The sequence below is a fragment of the Pollachius pollachius genome (assembly GCF_949987615.1).
Source record: "Pollachius pollachius genome assembly, chromosome: 4".
Classification (NCBI taxonomy): domain Eukaryota; kingdom Metazoa; phylum Chordata; class Actinopteri; order Gadiformes; family Gadidae; genus Pollachius; species Pollachius pollachius.
Genome location: NC_136937.1, coordinates 23,823,363 through 23,849,934, shown reverse-complemented (window position 1 = coordinate 23,849,934; position 26,572 = coordinate 23,823,363). Strand labels below are relative to the sequence as shown.

Here is a 26,572-nt window from a genome sequence, read left to right as displayed (position 1 = left end):
AATTATCCTCGACTCAGCCACTGATTGCATTAATCAGTGGCTGAGTCGAGGATAATTGTATTTCCGGTTATATGAACAACTATAGCTCAGCCACTGACTGCATAAATCAGTGGCTGAGCTATAGTTGTTCAAATCCGGATTAATAATACCCAAACCCTAGAATAACAATAAAAAGATGTGCGCCCAACGTGGGGCTCGAACCCACGACCCTGAGATTAAGAGTCTCATGCTCTACCGACTGAGCTAGCCGGGCACTTCACAACTTTCAACATGCACGTGCCTTCATGTGTTGATTAGTACAGTACATGTCTTAGCACGTAACCACGCTAGGCTAAGCTATATTAAATACAGATGTGTTGATAAAAGGACCAATTAAGGAGTAAGCTTTTGTCTGATTGAACTCATTGTGTCACGTAAAGGACCGGTCATACCAAAACAGTAACCAGTTTAAGAACGCAGTAACGGTGACACCAACAAACATAGCAACGTCAAATAGCAAAGATAACATTAACTCATCCAACCTTTCATACTGGGTTTGATACACTTATAATGTATATTGCTAGCCTGGCTAACGCCAGACCTCATCTCAATCTACATTGAGTAGAGGTCTGGGAACCACACATTCATTTTCTCGTATTTGAGGCGTGGTTTACGATTGCCCGGAGCCGTTTATTGGGCGCTATGAATGTCTATCATATGAGTAGTAGCTCATAGCCAATCGTATCAATTATACCAGATGACGTGTGTAGAGCGACAGAAATTCGATGAGGAAGAAGACGATGGGTGTGTCGAATAGACGTCGTCATCGTCTTGCCGTCCCTCCCCGTTCTGTGATTGGTTCCCTATCTCAGGCGAATATCGGATCCATGGAATCAAGTCTGCTTAGCAGCGCGAAATGAAATCGCGCAAAAGGCAGCATGGGTATAGCCAGGCTAGTATATTTCATGTGAGCAAAAAAATATTCATGATCAAATATATATATATAAAATAAGGTTCTTACAATCTAAAAAGTTAAACGTATAAAAAAACGATGCCCCGTGTGAGGCTCGAACTCACGACCTTCAGATTATGAGACTGACGCGCTGCCTACTGCGCCAACGAGGCCTGAGAAGGTTCAAGTCAGCCTCCCTTTATGAATCACTCCAGAGGTGTGCTCAAAGTCGCAAACATAGGCGGACGATTTGAAACATGTTCTGTTAAGCGTGCCGATGTCTTCAAACGTTTGCGAATAGAGGCAAACTGTCAGAAGAGGTAGTTCTCCACAAGCAGACATGGATCAAAGACTGCAAGATATGTGCTGCCAGATGGAGATTAGCCGTAAACTATAGCAAGAACTGTGGAATATTTAAACAATTGCCATGTCTATATTGAAACATTAATTCCTTTCCTACACATAAAGCAATAGATGAATCGTTTCATATAGCCTATCTACACACCCTTACTTTAACTGATGTCTTGTGCATCCTAAAATGTGATCTGAACGTGACATCGCAGTTGGCACAACTACGGTGACGTAGCCCTTTATTATTGAATCGTCCGAATTCCTTGTCTGCAGTATACTTTCTACGAGATCGACAACTTCTAGACCTTCTTCTGTAAACTCGTCAATTATCATGGAGGCTGCAGCTAATACAATGGGCTTTCTTGTCGCCATTTAGTTTGTTTACAATTTAAAATAAACGTTTAGAACGTTGTCTAAAAATCGTTCAAATTTGAATGTTTAAAGTCAACGCGCTCGCTGCGAACGTTTCCCTATGTTCGCCGATTCTGAACACACCTCAGGTGGAGAACAGTGGGTCGGAAATCCGCTTTTTAAGTGTTACCACCGCTAAAGACATACGGTCTTTTGTGAAATAGTTTACTTCGTACGTGCCTTGGTCTGTCTTCCACGCCATTGAAATGGAAACTTGACAGAAAAAGAGCAGTGTTATTTTATATCCAGGCAAATCGATACTATTCTTTTAACCATAAAATTATTTACATAATTGAGTGTGCTGGTTGTGATATAGCTAGAGATTTCCTGAATAAAAAGCGCTGTATACACAACACTAAATGTCCACATCTTTAAGGAAATAACCGTCTTTAATATAAAATATGGTCCCTTCACTGTGGCTACAATCAACTAAATCAGCTTAGTGTAGTTCACCTGTTCCGCCGCTTGGAGGCGGCAGAGACCTGTACAAATATCTGCCTCACAACGCGCACAACAAGCCACTGAACCACGGTGGAAAACATTCATAAGATTGGCTAATATACATCCAATAATATGCCAGCCTTTAAAAAATTCTTAGAATATCGTGGTGAATATAGAACAAAACATCACTTATTGAAATCCAACCATTGTGAGCGTCTGATCAATTCACTGTGGCTCAAATAGTCCTGTTGAAAAAGAACCTAAGGCCCCGTTTACACAAGGACGCTTGCGGGTAAAAACGACAAAATATTTTATCGGAAGTGCCTTTCGTTTAGACGGTGACGGCGTTTTTGGGGCTTGAAAACGCAAAAATCTGAAACCACCCTCCAGAGTGGAAAGCCTGAATACGCTCCGCCGTAGCGTTTCCGTCTACACTGCCAAGACGCAAAACTCTGCTCAGATCTGCTCACCTCGCGTACGCGTTTACGTCACATACATGCCCCAGTACAGGGAAATAAACAAATTATTGGATTATTTCCATGCGTCGGACCGTCAAACTGATCTGGCAGCTCTAATAAACTTACAGGAGTCTTTCCACTAAATGTAGAGGATATGTACAGATATTATTACTGAACAGAGAAGGATCTGTTATTATGTTTTGGTTTTCGCGGCGCAGATAAGAGAAGAAGGAAGATTCTACGCATGCGCTCAGACATGGCGGTGTTGTGTGATAGTGTATCACAGCACCTTCTAGCCGCCTGACATGCATACCCAATCGAATTCCACACACTTTTGCGTCACCGTATGCACGCAGATTTCCTCCCGAAAACGCTCGTCTAAACGCGGAATAAAAAGTGAAGACGCGACGCCACTTTTGCATCTTCTGTTCAGACCGTCATCATGTAAACGTAGCCTAAGCTTCGTTACAAATATGAAAATTGCCTACTTTCCAATCAAAAAAACAAATATTGAACACATCACCAAAGTGTGCATGCTGGAATACAATTAGCCACCGCCACACGTTCACTTCGACACCCTTTACCGAGGAAACTCCGTTACAACATTGACCGACATGTGGAGAAGAGCTGCAGGCAAACACACGTCGTTATCTGGGAATAAATTGACTAAACTCACCTTTGATGATCCGTTGGTGGACACTTCCTCCATTTTGCTTGGCTTGGACGATAAATATAAACGTTTTTTTTGGGCCTCAGCATAAAGTGGATCATGAGTCAATTAACTGACCGATCTTTCAGCCAATTGGAATCGACCTAATGACCCAATGTCACGCAGTGTCAGCTTGATTGGACGTTGCTCAGAGTACAGCACTGAGTCAAGTAGCTGATGCCGCTCCCGAAATATGACTGATTAGGAGTCAGAACTAATTCGTATCTGTAGAAGAAATGCATTTCATAAAAGTAAGATCTAAAGTGTAAACACTATTTACACTATTGGGCAACAAACGTAACCTAACCACAAGGCCTAAGTGATTTTAACCTGTGTGTGTGTGTGTGTGTGTGTGTGTGTGTGTGTGTGTGTGTGTGTGTGTGTGTGTGTGTGTGTGTGTGTGTGTGTGACCAGGAGAAAGCAAAAGTTCTACAACTCATGTCAAGAATTCACAATTCAAGCCAAATTTAATAATTTAATATCAACATGCACAAATCATATAGAAAATACATCACAGATAGGACAGTAAAAAAGCAATTTCACAAGAATACATCCAAAAAAATAGAAATAAAACTCAGGAATTAAGAAAAACAAAAATAAAGACAATATTCAAAACTTCAACACAACGCGTACTTGTTAGAAAAGCAGATGTTACTCTTTGTTACATAAAGGTGATTTTACACAAGAATGAGATTACGGGCACACTTCATTCACTGTCTGCTGATGTGGTCTTTGCACTTATTGTATTATTTGACGTCACCTAATGGAACAGTTCCTAAAACCCTAAGAGGTAGCCACCGCTAAACAAAACAAGCAGACATGGCCCACGCCCCCCTCCCCCGACAGAAATGGGGGTTTTGAGGAGGATAGAGGCAGGTCAAGTCAACGTATACGGCCACTATGTCATGAATGTTCTACACAGAAATGGGCCTTATTCACCTCGCCGCCATTTTTGTACTGAATGCCGGGCCAGGGCGCTGAATACAGTATACCGCATTAAGTTCACACCCAGCTAGTGTTTAGAACCAGGATGGCCGCTAGGTAAACACGGCCCATTGTACAGAGTCAAACCTTAACAGGGCAACAATAGCCAGCCTAAATGTCCTTCATTTCACCATGTAATCATTCTATAATTAATACTGCTCCCCATGGGAGTACGTTGTTTCAATCGCAATGCCAATAACGACCGGTATATATAAGGGGTTTCGTGCTAATGTGACCTCTCTTATATTTTCATTTGCCATTAAGAGTATCTTGCTCTGTGGAATAGCTTACCCAAAACTAACCTGTAAAACCAGTTATTCGCTACATACACAACAATTACCCAATTCCGACCAGTTTTAGACAGTAGATCCACCCAGCCCACTCAGACTCCGGCCTATATGCCAAATAGGCAATTGCTAGCATAACAAACACTTTTTGAATTTACACCTTTTGCTTCGATGTATTAGACTGCAGGATGGACTGCTTGGAGCTCACCGATTTCTGTAGGACAGGACACCTATAACCCTGTCATGCATTTCATCCGACAGAGCCACTGACCAGATTAGCGGGGCCCACTAATAAATGCTGACGACACAACGACCGGATCAGAAGAGGACGTTACGTATCCAGATTTTCAGCATGTTGAACGTTGCGCACAGGGAACTCCTTCACTTCACCGTGTGAATACAATGTGCATACCTTTATACAATGTAAAGTTAAATCTTCATAAAGTACAGCTTCAGAATGTGTTGATTCTGGTTCCTAGTTGTGTGTCTGCCCACGGTCTTGTGTTGCTAATAAAAACCCTGCAGTATCTCCGAGACGTAGACTTCTACAGTACACATCGTCAGTGGTCACTATAATGCCAAAATAGTCTCGATTAACAATGGCTTCTGTTTTTACATCTCCTTTTTTGTCTCAATGTATAGAACCTGGTCGAGCATTTAACAAATATGCATCAATCATTCATAAAACTTTTCTTTAGCATTCAGCTCATCTATGAAGCAGTCACATCATATGTCCTCCTTGACCTGTGTGTGTGTGTGTGTGTGTGTGTGTGTGTGTGTGTGTGTGTGTGTGTGTGTGTGTGTGTGTGTGTGAACTGCTTGATGGTAGTTGTAGTTATGGTAAAAGTTCAATAATGCCTTTGTGGATTTTTAATAGTGTATGGCTACTATTTGAAAAAATATATAATGTGGTGTTATGTAAAATCTTTCCCATTTGAAAGGTGAAATATTAAAGCAATACAATGATTGGTCCAGGGCAGGAGAACAAGACATATCACAGAAAGAAAATAACAAATCATCAACGGAAATGAGATAAAAAAGAAATTGGTCTTTCCCAGAATGCAAAACTGAACAGGTAAAAAAAACCTGGATGAAACCTCTTATTTTAGTTAGAGACGAAAACAACCAGAACAAAACTAAATAAAATGTTGTTCTGATCGTCATCCGATCCAACCATGGCACGGTTGCTTTCCATCCCCTGTTCCATTGGGATGGGGCAGCGATCTCACGTCTCATACCCCTGGACGCCCCTCAAAACAGGACGTCCTCGTTGGTGATGAGCCCCTCCACCACCAGCCGCTGGTAGCGGATGTCGTTGAGAGCCGTCATGGCGTCCAGCCCCGGGGCCCTCATCAGCGTGGGGCCGAACACGATGCCCAGGTTCTCCCCGGTCATCAGGTTCTCCGTACACTGGGTCACCCTGGAGATGGGGAACGGTTGGAGAGACTTATGATTCCCGGGTCATGGTGGGTTCTCCTACTACACAGGTTTGTTACCAGGAGGTTCTGTTTTACTTGGATTTTTCTGTCACATGCTGAACACAATTAACATTGAAAACATAAGCAGAAACATAGAGAGACAGGGAGAGAGAGCTAGAGGGAGAGACCCAGAGAGAGACCTAGAAAGAGAGACAGAGACCTAGAGAGAAAGAGACAGAGATCTAGAGAGAGAGACAGAGACCTTGAGAGACACAGAGACCTAGAGAGAGACAGAGACCGAGAGAGAGAGACAGAGACAGAGACCTAGAGAGAGAGACAGAGACAGGTAGAGTCAAGAATAGCTGTCTGGATGAATGAATAACTGGAAGAATACTGGATACACATTTGAAGGAGACAAGGAGTCTTTCTGTTGTTAATTGTCAAATACGTATGTGCATAGTAGCCTGAAGTTGTGATGGAAGGAACACACAATGGCTCTTTCGCCTCATTCACTTTTTAGAAGGATGATCCAACGACCAATGAGACGTGACTATCTCTAAAAAACGCTCTTTAAATTCCAGTCAAGTAATGAATTTGGTTTCATCATCAATCGCATCATGGCTTCTGTTAAGAGTAGATGAAATCCCCTGGTAGATGAAGGCCTTTACTGCTAAACAGTAAAGGCCAGGCTTATCTAATTGCACATGAGTGAGTGTTAGTGTGTGTATGTACATATACACACGTGTGTATATTCCTGTGTGTGTGTACCTCTTGAGGTGTCCCATGAGGTATCTGAGGGTCTCACAGTGGGCGGGGGGCAGCAACTTCAACGCCTCATGGAGCGCCTCCAACCGCTTGTCTGCATCCGTGATCTCTGCGCACACGCACACACACACGCAAGCACAGGTCTGTGATACATGATGATCTTCTAGTAGACTTGATGTGACTCCCTGTTGATATTTGCGTGTTTGTTTATTATTTGTTTAGTTTACCTCTTGCATGACAAATCTTATTGTGTTAAGTGTTTTTCAATACTGAGAAAAGTGCTGCGATTAAATATGAGTTATTTTATCCAAAACTAGGCATACCTCCCTGGGATCAAACCAGCACCCTTCAGCTGGGAGTCACATACCCTTACACTGGACTGTCCTCCCACCGCCAATAAGAGGCCATAAATCACCTTTACGTCACACACACACACACACACACACACACACACACACACACATACTTGCAGCCTCCATGAAGTGTGGGTAGGCGTCGTAGGTGATGAGGGGGATGGGCAGCTCTCTGAAGTACAGCTTCAGTGCCCCCGTGATGATGTTGATGTCCTCATACACGTTGGTGGAGATGTCCGCCTTATCACCGTCTGAAGGGGGGGTACATTTTTAGCTCTGAGTCCCGGGTCAGGATCCTAAATACTCCTACCTGATTGCGTATGGCTGACCAACAAGGCTGAAAATGTATTCTGAAAAATGTTTGAGAATTGTAAGCATATTTTAAGCACTATCAGCAATCAATCATCCAACCAACCATCCAAACCAATAAGATGCTATAAAACGCATATATGGAGTCCACCAAGGAAATGGAGGCAAGCAACAGTGTAAAGGTGCGTTCACACCAAAAGACACATTTGTCACCCGTTCGCATTGTCGCCCAAGTTTTGTCGCGCAACAAATCATAAACTGTCGCTGTGCAAGTTTTGTCAGGCGAATTTGCTGCAGTTTACCCCGGACTGCACTGCAGGGAACGTCACCCGCGGCGCTACCATTTGGCCCGGGTGGGCCTTGGCCCACCCATTTTAGGTCCGGGCCTGCCCATTTTGACCCAGGCCTATAGTGAGTAGTGAGTGATTTTCATTCTAGCACCTGCAGCCTGAGGAAAGCGTTGAGTAAAAGCTTCTCAGCCAATCAGCGGCTTCTACCCCACGTGTGGACTGCCTGCCCACAGGCTGCAATACGCACATTGATTCTACTGGGCAAATCATCACCTGTACAGCAAAACTCAATCGTACAGAAATTAAATTATGGAATGACATACTGGACAAGCAGATGATGGAGCTGAACATTTGTTTCAAGCCCGACACATACGGCTTTATGAGAGCCGCTGCTGCCTGCTTGCCACGGTCAGACACCTTTGGTGACAAGGCTCTCATCCGGGCCGCCTGCGCGCACTTTTCCATTCCAGTGGAAGACACAGAGCAAACTGTGCTTGTACAGCAGCTTAAAAGAAAGGCAAAGGCCAACAAGTCCATGAACGAGAAAAAAGAAACTCGTAGAAGTGCTCGACGCATGCCCCCGTGATATTTTCCCCGACATGAACAGCCTCCTCACATTGCCCATGACGACAAGTACTGTGGAGAGACTCTTTTCAGCTGTCAATCGGATAAAAACAGGCACCAGGGCTACAATGTTGACGGATAGACTGAACTCTTTGTCCCTGCTTTCATTTGAAAGGGAATTGACTGATTCACTGGAATATCAAGGAATTCTTGCTGTGTTCAGCACGAAACCCCGCCGTCTCCTGCTGTCAGCCCCAAGTCCCACAAGCAAGTTTGAATTGAATTGTGTGCATTTGTGATTATTTATCAGTTATCTCGGATTGTTATGCTGTTGTTTATATGGTTAGATATGTTATTCATTTAATTATTCTTAAGAAATAAGCTACAGGAGAAATAATTTTTGATCGTTTTCCTGCTGTTTGTGTTTAGCAGCTGTGTCAGATTCAATGCTGCTGTTATTTCATGTCCATACAGTTCATCTGTCATTCTGAATTTATAAGAAACAGTTTAATAATTTTGGACAGTTCCCTGCGCGCCGTGCTGGGTAAATTAATGGAGAGAGAAACAGACCCTCCAAAGATAAAATTCAGTTTCAGTCTTTTTGTGTATTGAACGTTCAAAAGAGATAAATGAAGTTAGGCTAACTGCCAAGGTGTGTGTCTTTGTCCGCTTCAGCTCTGAGCTGAGGACAGCGACACAAGAGCCACACAGGTAGGCTACTGAGTCGCTGTCCTCAGTGCCGCAGAAAGGCACTGAAACGGAAATGAAGGGGAACCCGGTTTTTTTTTTGGGGCTTATTTTAACTGGCCCATCCAGTTTTCTGGAGGCCCACCCACAATCAAAATCTTGGCGCCACTAGTGGGGAACGGTTGGCCGGTTTAATGCTGATTGGCTGTTACGTTACACAAGTCACTCAGTGGCCACGCTGTTGAACGCTGATTGGCTGTCATCACGCAAAAGTCGTGGCAAAGTTGAAATATTTCAACTCGAGCGAATCTGTCGCGCTACAAATCCTCGTGAACACGCTCGCCTGTGCAGGACGACAATGTGGCGCGACAAATCAAAACTTGTCGCCGGTTTTCTCTACCGAATAATTCGCCTGATTCGCATCTCTATGTTTACGCTGTATGGGATCGTGTTGCCCCTTCGCGTTTGGTGTGAACGCACCTTAAGCTTCTTCCTAATGGGCTGAAATTGGTGCCAATCAATACAACACTAAGACCAAGTCTAGGGAACTGGCCTCAAGCAAGCCAGAGGTCCTTGTTACCCCAGTACATTGGGTAGGAAGAGGTACCTCTGTCGAAGGCCAGCTTGACGTCTTCGATGAGCTCGCTGAAGCCTGATATTCTGTACAGACCCTCGGACTGCAGACCTGGGGAGGAAAGGGTTTGACTGTAGTTAGGAATGGTGAGGAGCCGTCAGGGATTTTTCAATAGGGACAAGACTTTCACTTAACACTCCAAAACAATCTTTTGGTCTAGTTTGAAGACTCACATGAGTATCAATTAAATCGTAGTCTTACAGCCAATTCATAAACTTTGTTGGACAAGCATAGAAGAGGTGGGTTCACGTCACATTGAGTTTGACAGGGAGAGAGACATCAGACAGATAGACGTCTGGAGCCAGCGAGCGAGAGAAGAAATTAATTAAAGCAGAATTGAATTACTGATGGAGAGGGAGATAAGAGACAGAGGAAAAGGAGGTAGAGAGAGGATTACGGAGTGAAGGGTTGATGAGGGATGGCTTGACAGAGAGAGAGAGAGAAGAGAGGAGGAAGGGCAAACTCAATTGTCTCTCTGATGCCAGTCAAGTTCGATCTGTCACATTGCGGCGAGGTGGTTGCATTGATTTCACATTTTAATTAGGCGACGAGCCTCAAACCATGGCAATGAACTCTCTCTCTATACTACATATTGGAGAGGCAAAGACTAGCATGTAAACCAATACAAGTAAACAGGGGATCTGCGCTAACAAACTCACTACGCCACTGGCTTGTTCACTCTAACACGCAGGCTCCTAAAGTCCCTCGGTCATCTCCACGTCCCCCGCCCCCCTCACCTCGGGCCTCCAGCTCCTGGATGCACATGTCCACCACCATGGGCCTCTTGGCGTTGTGGGCCTTCACCAGGGTGGTGAGGTCACAGCTGTACACCTTCTTCACGTGTCGCAGGTCCGGCTGGCAGTCGTTGGGCACCACCTTGGAGCACTGCTTGTGGACGTTCAGACCGCAGTCTGGGGGGAGAGACATTCAGGGTTTCATGTTTGACACTTTTTTTAAGAGCCTGTTATCAACATTTCAGGTTTTACGAACGGATATCGGAATTCAAGCCGACAGGTGGTCATTGCTGCAGCATCGTGTTTTTATCGATTGATCGTTTTCTATTGTGATATTTTAATGTGGTAAAATATTTAGTAAAGCGAAAAGCCAAACTACATCCCGCAGTACTGCTGCACGGGAGTCACTGGCTTTCGGTTCCGATCATTGGTCCGAGTTCGAAGGCAAATTCAGGCTTTGAATCAATTAAGCCTCAGATGGCTTCCATAGTATGAGAGTAGGCTTACAATCGTCAAAAAGCCAATAGTTGTTGTGCAACCAAAAAGTGAACATTGTGCAACCACAAAGTTCTGATGAAATTGCATCGCAGGACTAGCGCTCTTCACCCGAGGAGAAAACCCACGGGCACCATGACGGGTGAAGATGCCCCATCAAAGGGAATACCATCGCTCCCTGCTCTTCTCATGTTCAGTCAATTACCAACCCGTTATTATTAGTAGAGACTAATTTCCCTTTATAATAACCGTTTTACAGTATTTAATATTTTAACCTTTTATACTTCTATATTATTTATATTGTACTTATTTTGATTGGTAATTGATAGATCAAATGTTTTTTTTTCCTTTCTACCTTTTATCGTATTTCACATCTTACTTTGTCTGTCTCCATTTTGTAGATGTTTGAGTGGTAGGTGAACTGATTGGACAACTTCGCTAGCTCACGCCTCCTCTGAATCTCCCTGCCTGATGCCCAACACCCCACCATTTATAGCCATTAAGGGAAAGTGCTAGATTCCAGTCTATATTCACTGTCCAAACTGAGTTTTTCAGTTACTTGTCTTTGGTTCGTTAACTTCAGTTCAAGTTTCCTTCATTCATGTGTTGAGCGCCTCATCGAGGAGCAGGGAAATCTGGTTAGAGCTCCTTATTTTACTAATAAAAATATCGATATGTGAGGCAATATTTCCTGTCTAACTCTTCAGGAATAAAGCATAAAAATGCAAAAATAATTCTTAAAAAAATGTATTTAGCCAATGTATTGGTTCTTTTATTGCAGTAAGAAGGGTGGCAATATATCGCTGTATCTTTATTTTGTCGCACCCCTTAACCCCACCCAAACTCCCCCCTTCAGTTTTCATGTACGCGATCATAGGTAAATTCACTGGAAAACGATAATGAGGGAACTGAGCAAGGGGTGAGGCGTGGACAGGTTGTATCCTGGCTGGGTGCTTGTGTTTATCAGTACTTTGCTGTTAGGAGTCCTGAGCAGGATTTGGATGAGTCAACAGTGATTGGGGAGGGAAGGAGGGAGGCTGCTTTAGCTCCCTGGCCAGATTAAAGAAGGAGGATAAGACGGAGAGAGAGAGGGATTAAATTTAAACTGCTGCTATGGTTTTATTTCAAAGTAAACAAAGGGTAGACATGGTATTGATTTGGTGGCCATACGTTGGTAGAATTTCACAATATATATCTATAATACAAGATGGCCGGTCATACATTTAACGCTGGTGAAACCTCAGAGTTAAAGTAAAGTTATATCTATTTTTTGGTGTTTGTTTGGGAGTAAGCCTGTGAGTGTGTGTGTGTTACCTGCACACTTGACTCCCTGAGCGATGAGACCCCACATGAAATTGGCGCAGTACTCACACCAGTGAGGACCCCTGAACGTGTGGACCTAAACAGAGAAGGGAGAGAGAGAGAGAGAGAGAGAGAGAGAGAGAGAGAGAGAGAGAGAGAGAGAGAGAGAGAGAGAGAGAGAGAGAGAGAGAGAGAGAGAGATAAGGGAGCGTGCGAGCTAATTGAATTTAATTATAATTAAGGGGCATCTGCATGCAGATCATATTAGCAGCATGACTAACGCTGGAGACAACACCAAGAGAAGAGTCTACATTCTGAACAATGGATGAAAACATTTAATATTGTGGGTCAGAACTTCAACCCTTAAGGATTCTCTTATTCAAATCTAGATGATCAGTTTGATTTGAACAGCCTATGTCATGCAAATATAAGCCTCTCGGGCTGCATTGTGTTCATATTGATACCACACACGCACGCACGCACACGCACACACACACACACACACACACACATACACAGAGACAGAGAGACTGAATAAGATAGAGTGATTTGGAGAAAGTGAAGTGGATACTCATAGAAATAGAGAAGGAGAGGAGGGCTACATACTGACAGAGAGAGAAACTAACATAGTGGGACAGATACTGACAGAGACCAACACAGAGAGAGAGAAAGATAGAGACAGTGAGAGAGAGAAAGACAGAGCCATAGAGAGTCAGTAAGAGAGAGACAGACTTAAGGAAAGAGAGATAGAGACTGATACTGACAGAAAAGAGAGGCCGATACTGACAGACAGATAGACAGAGACTGACAGAGAGACAGTGAGTGGGTGAGTGAGTGAGTGAGTGAGTGAGTGAGTGAGTGAGTGAGTGAGTGAGTGAGTGAGTGAGTGAGTGAGTGAGTGAGAGACAGAGACCTAGAGAACTTGGATGGAGACCCCCCCTCTCTCACCTTGAAATTGTGGACCTTCTCGTATTTCGGAGCCACGAAGTCGCTCTCCCTCAGGGTGGAGCGCCGCACCAGCGACGTGATCTGGGAAAGAGCAAACGTTCTGATTGGCTGCCAGAAGGCTGAAGCGGGAGACGCCGGCTTGTGCGGGATGGACCTCGAGCCGGACAGGTGCATGTTGGGTACGGAGCCTTTTGCGTTGGAGGTGAGGGCTGAGATCCTGCCTCCGTTTCCCCCCTTGTAGGATTTCTTTCCTCCCGTTTTTGTGACCACGTAAGACTCCCTGCTCGGCATTGTGGGTCTTGTAGTTCGATGAACCAGTCTCAATTAACCAGTCTTAAAGAAAAACCTATGTTGAATTGTCTATTCAGTTCCGTACAGAACAGCAATCCGTATAATTAATATCCAGTTGGAGACCGCACCACAAAAGACTTTGCTCATCATGGGATATCTGTATGAATGAAGAACCAAATTAACCCGTTATATAAGCAGGAGAACTAAACGAAGGGAGTCTGTGTACTTCAGCACACCTGATAACAACAAGCATCACTGCCAAACCACCGGAATCATCACACGGTAGACCAATCACACTGGACGGAACCGTGACGAGCAGCCAATGAGATTAGAGCTCTGGCCAAAAATTGAGCTCTGTTTGCGGGGGCTGCTGTTTACAAATCCTACCCCCCCCCCCCCACCTCCTCAGTGGAAACAAATAACAGCAGGAACTGTCAACTTCCAGCGCACATAAAACAGGGAAAAAAACAAAAAAAAAATTAAAAGAGCAAAGAATAAAATAACTAGAACAATAAATAGATAAATATAGCACAGGAAAAATTCTGAATATGGTTCTTTCTGTTGTATTCCATGAAAAGGTCACTGGTGTTGCAGCCTAGCGCTGCCGTCCCAGCCACTAGTATCCCCGTCTCCAGGAGGTGACCGTCTCGCTGTGTGAGAGAGTTTGCCCTGGACGCGTGGTTCTAAGCCCCTGTGAGATAATCCTCTTTCCCCCCACACACCAATCACAAGCCAGAACCAATTAGAGAAGGAGAGAGAGAAAAAGACGAGCGAGAGAGAAGCAGGAGAGAGAAAAAAGAGCGAGATCACGCAAGAGAGGGACAGACAGCCAAAGAGTGAACGCGCACAGCAGGGAGCAGGCAAGAGAGAAGGTAAAGAGAGATAGAGCGCATGAGAGAAAGAGAGCAAGAGAGAAAGAGAGGGGGGGGGGCTGGGCTATAGTGCATCATTGGATAGATTACACAGGAGAGTAGCATGAACAGATCGGAGTGGAAGAGGGCTTGTTTATAATAACAGTGTGTGTGTGTGTGTGTGTGTGTGTGTGTGTGTGTGTGTGTGTGTGTGTGTGTGTGTGTGTGTGTGTGTGTGTGTGTGTGTGTGTGTGTGTGTGCGCGCGCTTGCGCGTGTGTGTTAGTGTCTGTGAGAGATAGAACAAGTCAGAGGAATGGAGAGGCAACTGGACGGCGGCTTGGCTTAAACTCTCAAAATCAATGTCAATTCACCTCCTCCTTTAAGTCTTTGTTTTGCAATCGTCCAGTCAGTCAGGTGGTCCAACGGTATCACCTTGCCCTCTCAATGAAGCACCTCTCTCTACCAATAACTTGAATGAAATATACAGCCACAAGATACAGCCACAAGAAATCTCTCTCCCTCTCTCACTCCAGAGTGGAAGAATTAGAAGCATAGATGTGGGAAGGAAAAATTGACAATCCTTAACCTCTACACGGTCCCTCTGAATCCCCAACATCCCTTTGGATTCAGGGGGAAGTCGTTCCTAACAATCAGACCGCACAGACATCTTTGCCCTAGTTCTTATCTGTGGTCTGAAAAACAAGTGATGGGGTGTGATGCTTGTGTGCATGCATGTGTGTGTGGGAGAGCTTTTATTTTGGCGGGGATTTTCGAGAACAGCAGTGTTCAAATTGGTAACCAGCGGGAAACGTTTTATAAGAATAATCTGCCTTTTGTTTCAAACAATGATAAGAAAGTGTCTCTTAACCCCAATGCACAAGAAAACACTGAGTGGCAGCACACAGATCACAAAGTCTATGAATAACGGGTGGTGGACGTTATATTTAAAACCACTTCCCCCAGAGCAGGGGTGCCCACACTTTTTCGACCAGGTCAAAACTATCTACCTACATTAAAAAAACCTAAACATATATTTATTTTATATACTGAGTACATACTCTGATGACTTGCAATGAATGGAGTCAGCCAGGGTTGCACAGTCCGGACAGTAGCTGCTGGTAGCTAGTCTCAAGCAGGCTTCCAAAAGACCATCAGTCATGATGGAATGGTATTTGGATAAGTATAGCCAAATAATGCAGCCAAGGAGGTAGCACATTTCCTCATGTTTGGATAATTTTCCTTTGTGAGTAAGTTCCCAAATTGTCAATGAGCCGTGTACTTATAGTCAATGTTCCCTCTAAACTGCGCCCTGCGCAATCGCGCACCGCTCCCGCGTTCTCTGTGCACAGCAAATCTATGCAGCGCATAAAATAAAATCCAACCTGAACATTAAATAAAATAAACGCATAACAATTTATTCTGTACCATTTTGCAATGCAACTCAGAGAGTGACAGCAAAACAATGACTAACACTGTGTCCAGCCAATGACATGATGCGGCTCACACTTATTTACTTACGCAGCCAATCAACGTCATTAACAGTGCTTTATGCGTACGTGCCTCTGTTTAGCAGGTTAACGTATAGCTGACGGTGCGGCGGCGGAGTTAAGCTAGCTTACCCCTTACTATGGCAAAACGAACGGGTAGTGGCACATCCACTCACCAAGCCAAAGTCAAAAAGAAATGCGGTTCTTTTAAGATGGAATGGCTGTCGGAGTATGTGCGAACAGAAGAACAAGAGGTGAAACTGGATGAGATTTTTTCTTTTTCGAGCGAGAAAGTGCTGCTCTGCAAAACATCCTGCGAAGCCAAAGCAACGGCGAGTTTTCGGAGGGAAAAGTGTGGACTGAATGGAAGATGGACTACCTCAAGCGTCACATTCAGCATAAAAGTCATTTGTATGCTGTTGGAATTGTACGAAGACGCAAGATGGGAATGGGGATCGGTTCATTGTTGCAGGAGAGCACAAAAGATCGAGAGAAGAAGAACGAGCTGTCACACAAAAAGAAATCCAACCCGGAGCAAGTTAAAATTCTCATAGACAATATTCTACTTGCCATCAAAATGAATGCATCAAGGCTGTCGGTTCAACAAATCCACGATCACATGGCAAAGTATGTGAGTATACCAGAAGGATGGCAAAGCAAAAATTATGCCTTTGAATTTGTGAACTCAATCAATGAGAGAAGCAGAATGAGACAATCTGCAATGTTAAAAATGCACCCTGGCATACCCTGATAGTAGATGAGAGCACAGACATAACAGTGCACAAAATGCTAGTCCTATATATTAAATACAGGGAGGAAAATGACGTCAACTAGAAAACTGTGTTCAGCGGCACTGACAGCATGCACTGCTCACGATATTGTGCAGGCAATCACTCAGTTTTACTCCAAGCATGGACTGGACTTGCAGAGAATGGTGATGCTCACCTCTGATGGCGCCTCAGTAATGCTAGGAAAGCACAACGGAGTTGCAGCTTTATTAAAGCGGCAAATACTACACCTAACAGAACAATATTGCAACCTGGCTGTGATGGAAGGACACTGCTTTGCAAGAGCAAAGATTGAGAAGTTGCATTCCCAATACTTGAACGATGAGAAGGATGTTCAGTGGAGTGTCCGTGTCAAAGAGGTGATGAGGACCTCATCAGCTGATGCCAGAAATACCGGTGAGATTACTCTTTTTATTCGTAAACTCTGTGATCACTTGGATGCTCGTTTTCCGGAGGATGAATAAAAGGAGTGGTCTGCATTTGACATTGAATTATTGAGCTCAGACATCAGTTTTGAGTATGAATCAACAGATATTGCTTCACTGGCAAAGAAGTATGAGGCCATTCTCCACCACCCACATTCTATGGAGGCCATTAACAGTGAATATGCTGAATTCAAGTACGTAGTGAAGCAAAAACTGAAACAAGGGTCAATCAGCACATTCTCAGATATGGTGGCTGCAGCACTTAGATGTGAGGAGCTAAAGGAGATCTCACAGCTTGTGGATATTTGTGCCACATTTCAAGCATCCAGTGCATATTGTGAGAGGCTTTAGTTTGATGAATCATATCAAAACAGCATCCAGAAATCATCTTGAAGTGGCACATTTGGACCAGCTGATGCGCATAAAGTCAAAGCAAGAAGCAGACGGGGCCATCAACCTGGACAAAGTCTACAACCACTGGAGAAGTGAGAAGGACAGACGGGAAAAATAAGGTGAAATTTAAGTCCCTGATCAGATTTGTGCTTATTCTAGTGTCATTCATTACAAATTTGTATTTGTGGATATTAATCATCAAATGCTGTTACTAGATTATGATTAGTAGAAATTAAATTTAAAAAGCTGTTATTATATATTATATATACAGACAAAGAGTTACAGGAATTTACACTGTATTACATGCTTGTGCTACAGCACACACCTCATTGTGCAAAATGTGAATATTTTAATGTGAACAAAATTTGATCTCTGAAAGGCGTACATTCAACGCTCAATTCTTCCGGAGCAGGTCCCTCATTCCGACATACAACATACTACGCCACTCATGAAAAACACAGTTTGTCTTTTTCATTCGAAGTGGGCCAAATCACTTATATTAAAAGTAATCTAACAGAAATGACTGCTGTAATTTGATTATTTTAATAAGCCCTGTAACTTGTTATGATCTCAGGTTTATGTGTGTTAATTTTATCCCTCCTTGTCTGTCTGTTCTGTCTGCTGGTGGGTTTCCTGCTCTAGCTGGAGTCCCAGTGTGCAGACCTGGACCCAGAAGTGGCAGCAGTCCTCTCTGTGCACCTGGACCATCACAGCCTCAGCCTAGAGATGGACTTCCTCTGAACAGCTGCAGAGCAAAATTCAGGCAGAGAAGCTGTCTAAAGTGGACCTACTTTACTGTGTATCTTTTTGACATGTATCTTTAACTATACAGCTGGTCACTTTTTTTTTTTTCTGATGTACATACTACACATGAAAAACAAGATTTGTCTTTTTCCTTGTAAGTGGGCCAAATCACTTATATTAAAAATAATCTAACGGAAATTACTGCTGTTATTTGATTCTTTTAATAAGCCATGTTACTTGTTATGATCTTAGGTTTTGGACAGGTGTGATACTGGTGTGGCCACAGTGTGCACATCTTATGTTGCTCACAGTGGTCCAAGTAATTCTCAGGGAGTTTGTGTGTATGCTCAGACACATGAAAAATTAGGGGGAACATTGCTTATAGTATAAGCTCAATATCAGCTTGTACTGTCAAAATCTCATCTTCCACTGCTGACGAGTTCAGGTGTAGTAGTGATGCAAATAAAAAAAAATCTAGCACATAAATATAGCGATTGGCTCGACTAAAGCAAAGAAACCGTTTGGCAAAGCCTTGCAGACAATTTTCGTCAATCAAGTGGTAAATGCCATAGGGAGGATGCATACAAATAAATCCTTTTTCTTTTCTTTTTTTTTGGAATGTCCTGCGATCTATCCGCACTACCTTTGCGATCGACCGGTGGATCCCGGTTGACACAGTGGGCACCCTTATACCAAAGGGTGGGCGTGGGGGTCTTGAAGAAGGAGGGGAGGGATCCGTCGAGTAGTTAACATGCCTCCAGAAGTGCTGGTGGATGAGCGGGTAGAAGAAGTCCATCCCAAGACAACGTTTGGATACCCGGTGGTGCCCTCCGGTCATGTTAAACCAACAGACTCATGTATGGACTGGTGTCTGGGACTGAAAGAACAAAGACTGCTAGATGTTGGTCACGGCCTGCGACCTGAATGTCTTCTGTCGTCCCATGGTGTTCAGGAAGTTATCCAAATGTTGTCCACAGACAACAACCACTGCAAGAGGAAACTGGAAACAGTGGACCGCTGGGAGGTAATTAATACTCAATCCAAAGTGGGGGTACTCAAGAAATAACTGGTTATGAAGAACTGGTTAGGAAAACGCAACCGATGCTCTCCCAGGACTGACAGACATAGAGAATGACCAACCGCAATCCATGCTTTTCAGCAAAAGATTCATTCCAAATCAAATGAAGCTATGTGAGGGATGCCTTCGTCGTACCTTCACCAAATTCCTCTCAGCGAGCAGAGGTCTCATTCGACTGTCACCTACCTTGCTTTACAATAACAGTCCATACTTAGGGGGTGATATCATACTTAAGGGGAGATATCATGCTTTTTCGACTTTTCCCTTTGCTTTAGACTGTTGTATTATGTATGCATACATGTTCTACGTCTGCTAAGCTAGCAAAATCTCAGTCCGAGCCAGGGGAAGTATTTGCGGCAGGTTTGCACTTAAACTTTACTTACCTAATAGTGTGACGTCAGACGTCCGGCAGTGGGCGGTGCTGAAGTGCAGAAGCCCTGCCTCCCGACTACCCGCAATGTTTACGACTTCTCGGGAGGTGGATTTGCCGACACACACGCAAAGCGTTCGACCAAGCGCAACAGAGTGTGCGTGCTGACCAATAACAGCAGAATGGGCTACTCGGGAGGGCCCCAAATGCAATTATTAACCTTAAAAGGGCATTATATGGGATCTTTAAAGAGCACCTATTATGCTGTTATAATGATTTATAGTCATGTTTAACCACACTTAAGTGTCAAATAATGACGTACATGCATTTAGAATTATTCCCTGCTGACCGTCTGGGGTGGCTGTGCAGAGCACTAAACACTAGGGACGCCGGTCGCGATTCACTTGTTCAAATTTCCGGGATTTATCTACGTAGAACAATCCGGATTTTCCATGTATGGTAATGCTGCAACATGCTCTTCCGGAAGGTAACCAATCACAACGGAGTGGGGAGAGAGGGAGGACGAAGCCGAGTGTTGACAGAGAATGCTGAAAGCGCCCAGATGAGAGGAAGTGTTTCCTAAAAATCTACATAGTTTTTTGTGCTGTGATTCGTGTCAGGTTGCTCTATAGGAATAATTAATAAGAAATGAAGACCAGAAAAGTAGTATAATAGGAGATCTTTAAAGTATATGTAGTGAAGTTACATACATGGCGAGAGCTAGCGAATATTATCAGCCCACGACATAAACGCTATCAGTCTCACTTTTTACCATGGCAACAGTCCACACACACACACACACACACAATAATAATAATAGATCAGTTTTTTATAGCGCTTTACAAAATACTCAAAGACGCTTTACAAATAAGAAAGGAATACATACAGACAGAACAGACACTCAAACAAAAGGGAAAAAATAAACAACACCACAACAATAGGCAATATATTAAGAGAGCGGGAGAGAGTGGAAGATGGCGGAGGATGATTTTTCAAATGTTGTAGGTGGTCCTGAAGAGATAGGTTTTAAGTTGACTTTTGAATGAACAGAGTGTATCAGAGTTTCGGATGGCCAGAGGGAGGGAGTTCCAGAGGGTAGGGGCGGCGATGGTGAAGGCTCTGTCCCCCAGGGTGCGATACTTGGTCTTGGTGATGGAGGAGAGAAGCTTTGCATTAGCGGAGCGTATGCGGCGAGTGGGGGAGTGGCGATGGAGGAGATCTGTTATGTACGAGGGTGCAAAGTTGTTTAGCGCTTTGTAGGTGGTGAGGAGGATCTTGCAATTGATGCGTTGTTTTATTGGAAGCCAATGAAGTTGACGGAGGATGGGAGTAATGTGTTCTCTGGAGGGGGAGTTAGTAAGCAGTCGGGCAGCAGAGTTTTGTACATATTGCACTTTTTGAAGAAGAGTGGAAGGGAGGCCATAAAGAATGCTATTGCAATAGTCGAGTCTGCAAGTGATGGAGACGTGGATTAGTGTTTCGGCAGCTGAGGATGAAAGAGTGGGTCGAATATGTCAGTTGGAGGATGAAACGCTGGCGAGCATAAAGAAGAGCATAAAGAAGACAGATGCTCCAGAAAGTACAGAGAAGAGACCCGCCAGGCGGACTCGTAGGGCTAACGCTATCGTTAGCAGTGACTCCGTCAAGGCAATCCTGTCGGCAGCACCACTTGCGAGGCAGACTGCTGTCAGTAGCCTGCCTCGCAAGTTTTTTTCGGGGGTAAAAACACTAGTCATAGGCGACTCTGTTACACGTAAAGTTAGACTACACTCGCCAGCAAAAACGATTTGCCTACCCGGGGCCAGGGCTCCCGACATTGAAGCTAATCTTAGGGTGCTGGCAAACACCGACACTACTTTCGACAACATTGTAGTTCATGTCGGCACCAACGATGCTAGGACGAGACAAACTGAGGTCACAAAAAGCAACATAGTTATGCTTTGTGACTTCGCCAGAAAGATGTGTCGGCATCGATTAATCCTCTCTGGCCCTCTACCCGATAAGGGTAATGATGAGCGCTATAGTAGATTATTGTCTCTAAATCGCTGGCTGGCACGATTTAGTTCAGAGCAGGGCTTTGGTTTCATTGATAACTGGCCCTCCTTGTGGGGCCGCCCTGGTGTGCTCATGAGAGACGGCCTACACCCTACTGGGTTAGGCGCCTCAATTATGTCAAAAAACATAGACAAATGTCTTATCCAGGCGTGACTCATCCACTCACAGCATGCTGGGTTGCAGGAGTTTAGCAAACCTGCTAGCATCTGGTAAGCTGATCCAGTTTATCAGGAAGATGTATCTATTGCACCAATCTTTTCAGAGATGAGTGTTAACCAGACTCCCTCTGAAAATAACGCTGTACCTATATGTACGGTGGTGCGGCCTCGCACTGTCTCGAGGTGTAAAACCTGCAGGCAAGGGGCACGCGACCAGTATGTCGAAATCGCACCATCCCCTTGATCGCTTCAGAGCTGAGTGTTAATCGGACTCCCTCTGAAAATAATAAAATGGAAGCACTCAGAATAGGGTTCATGAATATAAGGTCGCTATCATCTAAGGCGCTCTTGGTCCATGATCTAATTGTTGATAATAAGATCGACATACTGGGCCTTTGTGAAACCTGGTTAAAACCAGATGAGTTTCTAGCCCTAAACGAAGCTACTCCCACCAATTATGTCAGCGCTCAAGTAGCTAGAGAAATTAAGAAAGGTGGTGGAGTCGCCCTGATATCTAATTCTAAGCTTAATTTAAAGCCAAAGAATAGATATACATTCAGATCCTTTGAGGTGCTTGCGTTCTGCTCCTCAGCTCCCCGACAAGCGAAACGAGTTCCAGACTCATTCGTTTTAGCTGTAGTATACCGTCCCCCAGGACCGTATTCACTTTTTGTTGATGAGTTTTCTGACTTTGCAGCTGATCTGGCTACATATTCAGACAATATTTTGCTCATTGGGGATTTCAACATTCATGTGAATAATCCATCTGATGCCCTCACAAGGGCTTTTCTGTCCATTACAGATACGCTTGGCTTCAAACAGCTCGTCCAGCACCCAACCCACATCGGTGGAAACACGCTGGACCTCGTTTTGACCCGCGGTGTAGACATCTCACAGCTAGTGGTCTCTCCCTACACCTCAGCTTTATCAGACCATTTTTTGCTCACTTTCCAGGTGGTGGTATCCTGCCTGATGTAGATTCAGGGAACTCGGCCCAGATCCAGAGGGTTGAGTCCTGTCTGGCTGCGGTGAAGGGCTGGATGTCACAAAACTTCCTACAGCTTAACACTGGGAAGACAGAGCTGATAATTATCGGCTCGAAGCGGGACCGGAGAGAGTTTGAGGATGTCTCACTGTGGTTGGATGGACTCCTACATCCTACAGAGTGCATCAGTCAAGAATCTTGGGGTCCTGTTCGACCCTCAACTGTGCTTCAACCAACATGTTAGAAGCATAACTAGAATTGGCTTTTTCCATCTGAGAAACATTGCAAGAATCAGACCAATGTTATCTGCAGTGGATGCAGAGACACTGATTGATGCATTTGTTTCATCAAGACTGGATTATTGCAATGTACTGTTCTCGGGACTACCAAAATCTACCACAAAAAGTCTACAGCTCGTACAGAATGCTGCAGCTAGACTGCTGACCAGAATGAGAAGGTTTGATCATATCACACCTATTCTCGCCTCTCTGCACTGGCTACCAATAACTTTCAGATCTGACTTTGAGGTGCTACTGCTAACCTATAAAGCCGTGCATGGATCTTCTCCATCCTACCTGAAGGACCTGATCATTCCTTATAGTCCTTCTCGGTCCCTCCGGTCTTCGGGAGCTGGCCTTCTTTCACTGCCGAAGGTTAAAAAGAAATTGGCTGGACAGAGAGCGTTTGCCTATCGAGCCCCCTTCCTATGGAATAGGCTGCCACAAGTGATCAGGGAAGCTGACTCTGTGGAGCTATTCAAAGGAAAGCTCAAAACGCACCTCTACGATCTTGCATTTGGAACATAGGATTGTGAAAGCGACAGATGCGAAGTGAAGACCACTCTGTTTGTTTGTGTTTTGTTAATGCAGTATACATTCCCACTATGTACTGTTCCGTTCTTATACACTAATCTGTCTGTTCTAGCATGTTGCGGTGACTGGACTGGATGCCTGGACTCTCCTCATGGTCAACCGGCCAGCACCACATCACCATTTTAACATGATGTGCATGTATTTACCTGTATGTAAATTATGGCACCCATTGCACTCCTGACCTTCCCTGGAAGAAGGGATCCCCCACTATGCGTTTCTTCTCAAGATTTCTTCCTTGCTAATTTCAAGGGAGTTTTTTCTTGCCCTTGTGGGGGCTTGGGTAAAGGGGGGTGTCATAAATATTTGACCTGTTAAGCCCTTTGAGACTGTAATGGTGATTAAGGGCTATAGAAATAAAATTGAATTGAATTGAAGAAGATATACATACATACACATACATACATACACTTCCTTGCCAACACACTATGGATTTAGTGGATGTATGCGCCTTACGTCAAGGGCACTGACCCTGTAGCCCCCCTCGATCTCCCCCCTTCCCCCAACCTCGTCCCCCCCATACGCGGGCTCCAGGGCTGGGCTCCCCTCTGCTCAATGTCACAGACGCACTGCAGAGTCTGCAGAAACCCGGTGGGCCCCCCCCCCTCCTATTAGGAAATCACCCAACGTACGCAGAAGACCACCGCCCAATACAAGTCAACCTGGGGCGGCACAATGCTGACATACACACACACACACATAATGAATGAGGTGCAGGGTGGGCTGTCATGGACTGTAGGTCATTTAAGACCTGAGGACTTTCACCCGTGGTGCAGAAAACACTTGAGACGACACTTACTGTGTGTGCTTCGGGGTCTCTCCTTTGTCATCCCTAAAGACCTTCGTTTCCTTCCGTTGATTGCAATTCTAAAACTGGTGAACAGCCCACTCAAGCATGAATGAGTACATGGCCCAGCTGGGACACACACACACACACAGCAATTTAAATACCATAGAACTGCTCAAAACCGCTCACGGTCCAATGAAATGGCTCGATGCTTCACTCATTTCCGCAAAATTAACCAATGCCGTCACATCGACGCAAGCCATCCCATGATCCTTTGCAGCACTTTGGCACGACCAGTATGAATACATTTGACGGGGAAGTGCGGCATCCGGCTAGACTCGTGCATGTGTGTATATAAAGGCATGTTGGGTATATTTCTAGGCGTCCTCACCCTCTCCTCGGCGTGGCCACGGTCCCTGGTGGGGGCGAGGCCATCGGGCTGGTCAGGGGCGCTGCGCAGCGGCAGGTGCTTCTTGAGCATGGGCTCCAGGCTGAGGGTGGTGTAGCCCACATGCTCGTAGATGGGGTTGATGGTCATCTTGGCGATGTACTCCGCCGCCTGACAGGGGAGGAGGAGGAGGAGGAAGAAGAGGGTGAGGAAGAACAGGATGAGGAGGCAGAGATGAGAGGGGGGGAGAAGAAGGATAGTGGTGGAGGGAAAAGGGAGGGAGAGAGGGGTGGAGGAGGATTTGGAGGAAGAGGGTGGGGCGGAGGAAAGAGGGAAGAGAGGTTAGAAAGGGGTGAAGGAGGAGGGGAGGGAGAAGAGGATAGGTACAAGAAGGGTGGAGAGAGATGTGGTGCAGAGGAGGGAAGAGGGTTGGGGTCGGAGACGGGGGGTTGAGGAGGGGAAGGAGATGGGGAATTGGGTTGGAAGAGGAGAGTTTGGAGGGGGGAGGGGTGGAGAGGGATGGGTGATTTGCATGTTAAAGAGCCATATGTTAGGTTAAGTGGGTGCAAACAAGCTGCTGACACACCCTAGACATGCATGACTGTTGGTGTTGCATTTGAATGAGAGTTTTACCTCAGATTTTCTACTGTTGATTTCATGGTATTTAAGATACTGTTAAGAAAGCTCTAACTTTGCAACTTAAAAAAATGACACTCTGACCTCCTTATGCTATTAATTATTATATGTATTGTCAAACACATTAGTCAGTGTATATGAGGCAGACATTTTCTGAAGGATTCTGAACGTTTCAAAGGATTCTCATTCAGTCGGTTTGCTTTCCTGACTAAATCTAAATCAAAGGTACTTAATCAATTGCTGGTCTCTGAGCAGATTGACTCACATTAGTATAGTGGTCAGTAACCCCGCCTGTCACGGTGATACTTTACATTTTTACTCAGTGCTACAGCGTTATTATTACTGCCTGTAAATAAACGCTGGAACAACATTCTTGACAACTTTGACTTTAAACTAACATATAATAACCATTTACTGTTTCGTTGCGTTATCGCTGTCATATTATTAGCATAGCATTGGTAAAGAGACCTGTTTGGCCGATTTAGGATGCTACATGACTTTAAGGAGCCGCCATGGTAGAAAGCCAAACCTTCGATGTAGCTACACTGCCTTATCCTTGAATCCTTGATCATTCCTTATACTCTGAAAACTGTTCAGAGTTCCCCAGGACTCTGCATAGCCACCCCATCCCATCCCTCTTACGCACTTATTGTATGTTGTACGTCCTGGCACTTAATGTACACACTTATTGTATGTTCTACCACCTTGCACTTAAGAATAGCACTTAGTTGTGTAGCATCCAAGCTATCTTTGTTGTATATGGGGAATGGGTTAACCTAGCGATTGTTAGTACTTGGCACTTGGTTGAATGAACATCTACGCACAGGGTCCAAAATGTGTCCCACCAGCAAAAGCAACTCTTATGCAATGTAACCCAGAATTAAATGGTAAAATGTATCCACCAGTAGTATCGAGTATCGCTTGTAGCAGGTGTTCACTTTGTACGCCACACACACACACACACACACACAGACACACACACACACACACCTTGGTCTCGATGTAGAGCGTGATCAGGCCATCGGTGACCAAGTCATGGATGGACTCGAACCTCTTCTCGGCGACAAAGTGCTTCCCATCGTGGTACAGACGGAAGTTTTTGGTCTGGTTCCTGAACCTAGAATCAGAGGAGTGCAAGTCGATATTAATGATAAAATAATAACCATAATAATTTATGTTTTTTTATTTTATATTT

At 44.6% G+C, this 26,572-nt stretch overlaps 1 protein-coding gene across 2 annotated transcripts in view; it reads right to left on the bottom strand.

Moving 5' to 3' along the window:
* Positions 1–3,763: 3,763 nt before the first annotated feature.
* LOC307074383 (N-chimaerin-like) overlaps positions 3,764–26,572 on the bottom strand; it is a 55,010-nt gene continuing 32,201 nt past the window's right edge. For both annotated transcript variants that reach the window (XM_079734525.1, XM_079734526.1), the window contains exons 7-15: positions 26,368–26,494; positions 24,745–24,912; positions 13,072–13,152; positions 12,136–12,220; positions 10,330–10,503; positions 9,566–9,643; positions 7,222–7,359; positions 6,759–6,864; positions 3,764–5,992 (exon numbers count right to left, since the gene is read on the bottom strand). In XM_079734525.1, coding sequence (XP_079590651.1) covers positions 5,824–5,992; positions 6,759–6,864; positions 7,222–7,359; positions 9,566–9,643; positions 10,330–10,503; positions 12,136–12,220; positions 13,072–13,152; positions 24,745–24,912; positions 26,368–26,494 — 1,126 coding nt within the window. In that variant the 3' untranslated portion in view covers positions 3,764–5,823. The remainder of the gene's footprint in view (positions 5,993–6,758; positions 6,865–7,221; positions 7,360–9,565; positions 9,644–10,329; positions 10,504–12,135; positions 12,221–13,071; positions 13,153–24,744; positions 24,913–26,367; positions 26,495–26,572) is intronic.